At 41.0% G+C, this 2311-nt stretch overlaps 1 protein-coding gene across 1 annotated transcript; it reads right to left on the bottom strand.

Annotated features, from left to right (window-relative positions):
* Positions 1-375: 375 nt before the first annotated feature.
* LOC137954987 (probable protein arginine N-methyltransferase 3) lies at positions 376-1547 on the bottom strand. The gene is made up of 2 exons (XM_068801877.1): positions 996-1547; positions 376-885 (listed from the first exon to the last, which is right to left on the bottom strand). Exons 1-2 carry the CDS (start codon positions 1545-1547, stop codon positions 376-378), a joined length of 1062 nt encoding a protein of 353 aa, XP_068657978.1.
* Between the last annotated feature and the right edge of the window lie 764 nt (positions 1548-2311).

Genomic DNA, 2311 nt, shown 5'->3' with positions numbered 1-2311 from the left:
TAAATCAATGTGTCCCTTTCTCATTGCTCTTACCCCTTAAATAGGGTCCCTGATAGGGTTTAATATAAAATATTACAAAAATCCCCCTATAAAAGAAATATTTCAAAATTACCCTTGTGGCCTAAAACTGAAATAAATAAAGTAAATTAAAGAAAAACAATAAAAATAATAATGTTATTGTGTGAATAACATTACACCCCCCTGGAAGAACGAGTTTGTCCTCAAGCTCGAAAGTAAGGTCTGTATGCCAACGTCTCCACCTGTGTCCAAGTAATATCCGCGATAGCAATGGTCGCCCTCTGGACACCCAAAACTAGAGGATTCCCTCTAGATTTTGTCCCAACTTTATCGACAATGAGCCTTGCAGAAGAGATGTCAATCGGCTCCCTGAAAGTCAATATTGTATGGGGAAGTGGATAGGACAACTGGCATTTCGTTATAGAATCTGCTTGTGAAGGCAGTCTCAAACCATAACAAAATTCCGCAACACTCCCCTGAACCATCAATCTTCGGCTCCAACTCAAAGCTAGAGGTGAAGTCGACATTACTAGACTCCCATGTCTCCAGATCAAAGGTTTGGACGCTAGTTCCACCTCTCCCAATTCCAGCAACAAACCTAGTTGCAAAATCACAGAGAATGGCCCCAGCTTGAGGTGCAAATAAACTCAGAATTCCAGTAGCACAAACAACATCCAGAACTGTGGCATGGCTCATGAGAGAAGGATTATTCAGAATAGCTGCCCTATAAGAATCTGTCCTCACCTTGTCACTGATCATCTCTCTATGAATTCCAAAAGAACTGTATACACCAAAATAATTCTCGTGTACTATCTTGAATTCTCTGGCAGCCACATTTGCAAAAGAAACCTTCAAACTTTTATCCTTCTATTCCCATGTAGGAAATCTTTCAAGCTAACCCCCGACATGCCACTTCCTGAAATAACATTTTGGCCCTTGTTACCAGCAATTGGAAATTCATGAACTTAGACATGTACCTTCTTGAAGGTCCCATGAACATAATCAAGTTCATATAAAACAGCATCAAGAACATTCTCATCCTCCAAGTAAATCCCAACAAAGTCTTTGACATTGTCCACTTCTCTCAGGAGTTCCACTCTGTGAACTGATGGGGTACATTCATCTTGGCCATCTTCGTCCCCGCCAAAACTATGCAAAAATGCATCCTCAGACATGAATGGTTTCAGATACGTATCAACCTCCCAAGGAAATTCTCCATTCCTATCAATTGTATGCTCTAGATGGAGATGATTGAGCATATCCATAGTATTCTGGAACGTGAGCACACAAATCCAACATCTAATTTGCAATATGAACTCGTCTCCCTGAACAGCCTTTCCCAAAACCTGTGAGACTGACTGTGGGATAAATTTGGCTCTGAAGGTGGATCCAATATCATAAAGTTGGTCCAATTGATTCTGAATAATCAGTTTTGGGTGCAGCAGCGGCACTATTGGCAACACTGGATTCTGCAGTGCCACAGTCGCAAAATCAGGAGGACCCAGTAACTCAGAGAAGATCGTTGTCATCTCCTCGGCAATCCCTGGATCCTCGTTGTAACTCTTCCATTGATCACCAGTTTGTACACTTGGACCACCCCGAAATCCTTTTTCCAAATCAATTGAGAGAGGATTTTTACTGGTGGAAACTGCATTGGAAGTCAATTTCTAATCCTCTGCCTCTGACTCACCAAGTTCCCTAGTCAAATTTGCTAATAGCCTTCTCCTAACAGAGAATCGATAAATCTTGTTTCCTTTCTGACTCTTAATTGAAGAAGGTGTTGATTCTGCTCTCGCAGACTTGGTCTATCTTTACCTAAAGAACCCTTTTTTTTTCTCCATAGAGAAAGTGGTCATTGTGGCTGCCATTAGAGGGATTTTGGGTGTGGTTGAGTACTCTCCATATCTCATTCCAGTAACTATCCGGTAAAGAGTTAAGAAGAGTTCTAGGGGAAGCTGAACCAGAAGAAAGACTGCAACCTCTGGCAAATGTGGGCTTCACTACACAAGAAATACTGAAGGAAAGAGATGAACAGGCATTAGCTTCCAGTGTTAGAGCTTGGAATTACTATGCCTTGTCTATAACTTTCTTCAAGTAGAAATTCTCAGGGAAATTCATTAACTGCTGGAGACATGTAGGATCATTTTCTGTTGTAAGAAGAGAGGATCTTAACTACAGAAGCAATGAAACAGCCAGTGCTGCAATGAATGCTCCTCGAGAAGATGTTAAGACAATAAACTGGAAACTTGCAAATTCTTTTAGCTACTCAGCATCTATGTTGTCATCCATGTTC

The sequence above is a fragment of the Aristolochia californica genome, unplaced genomic scaffold (assembly GCF_029961685.1).
Source record: "Aristolochia californica isolate CCGP_79_NKW_82.1479 unplaced genomic scaffold, dmAriCali1.0.hap1 SCAF_2, whole genome shotgun sequence".
Classification (NCBI taxonomy): domain Eukaryota; kingdom Viridiplantae; phylum Streptophyta; class Magnoliopsida; order Piperales; family Aristolochiaceae; genus Aristolochia; species Aristolochia californica.
Note: the sequence above shows the minus strand (reverse complement) of the source record. Positions and strands in the feature narration are given on the sequence as shown.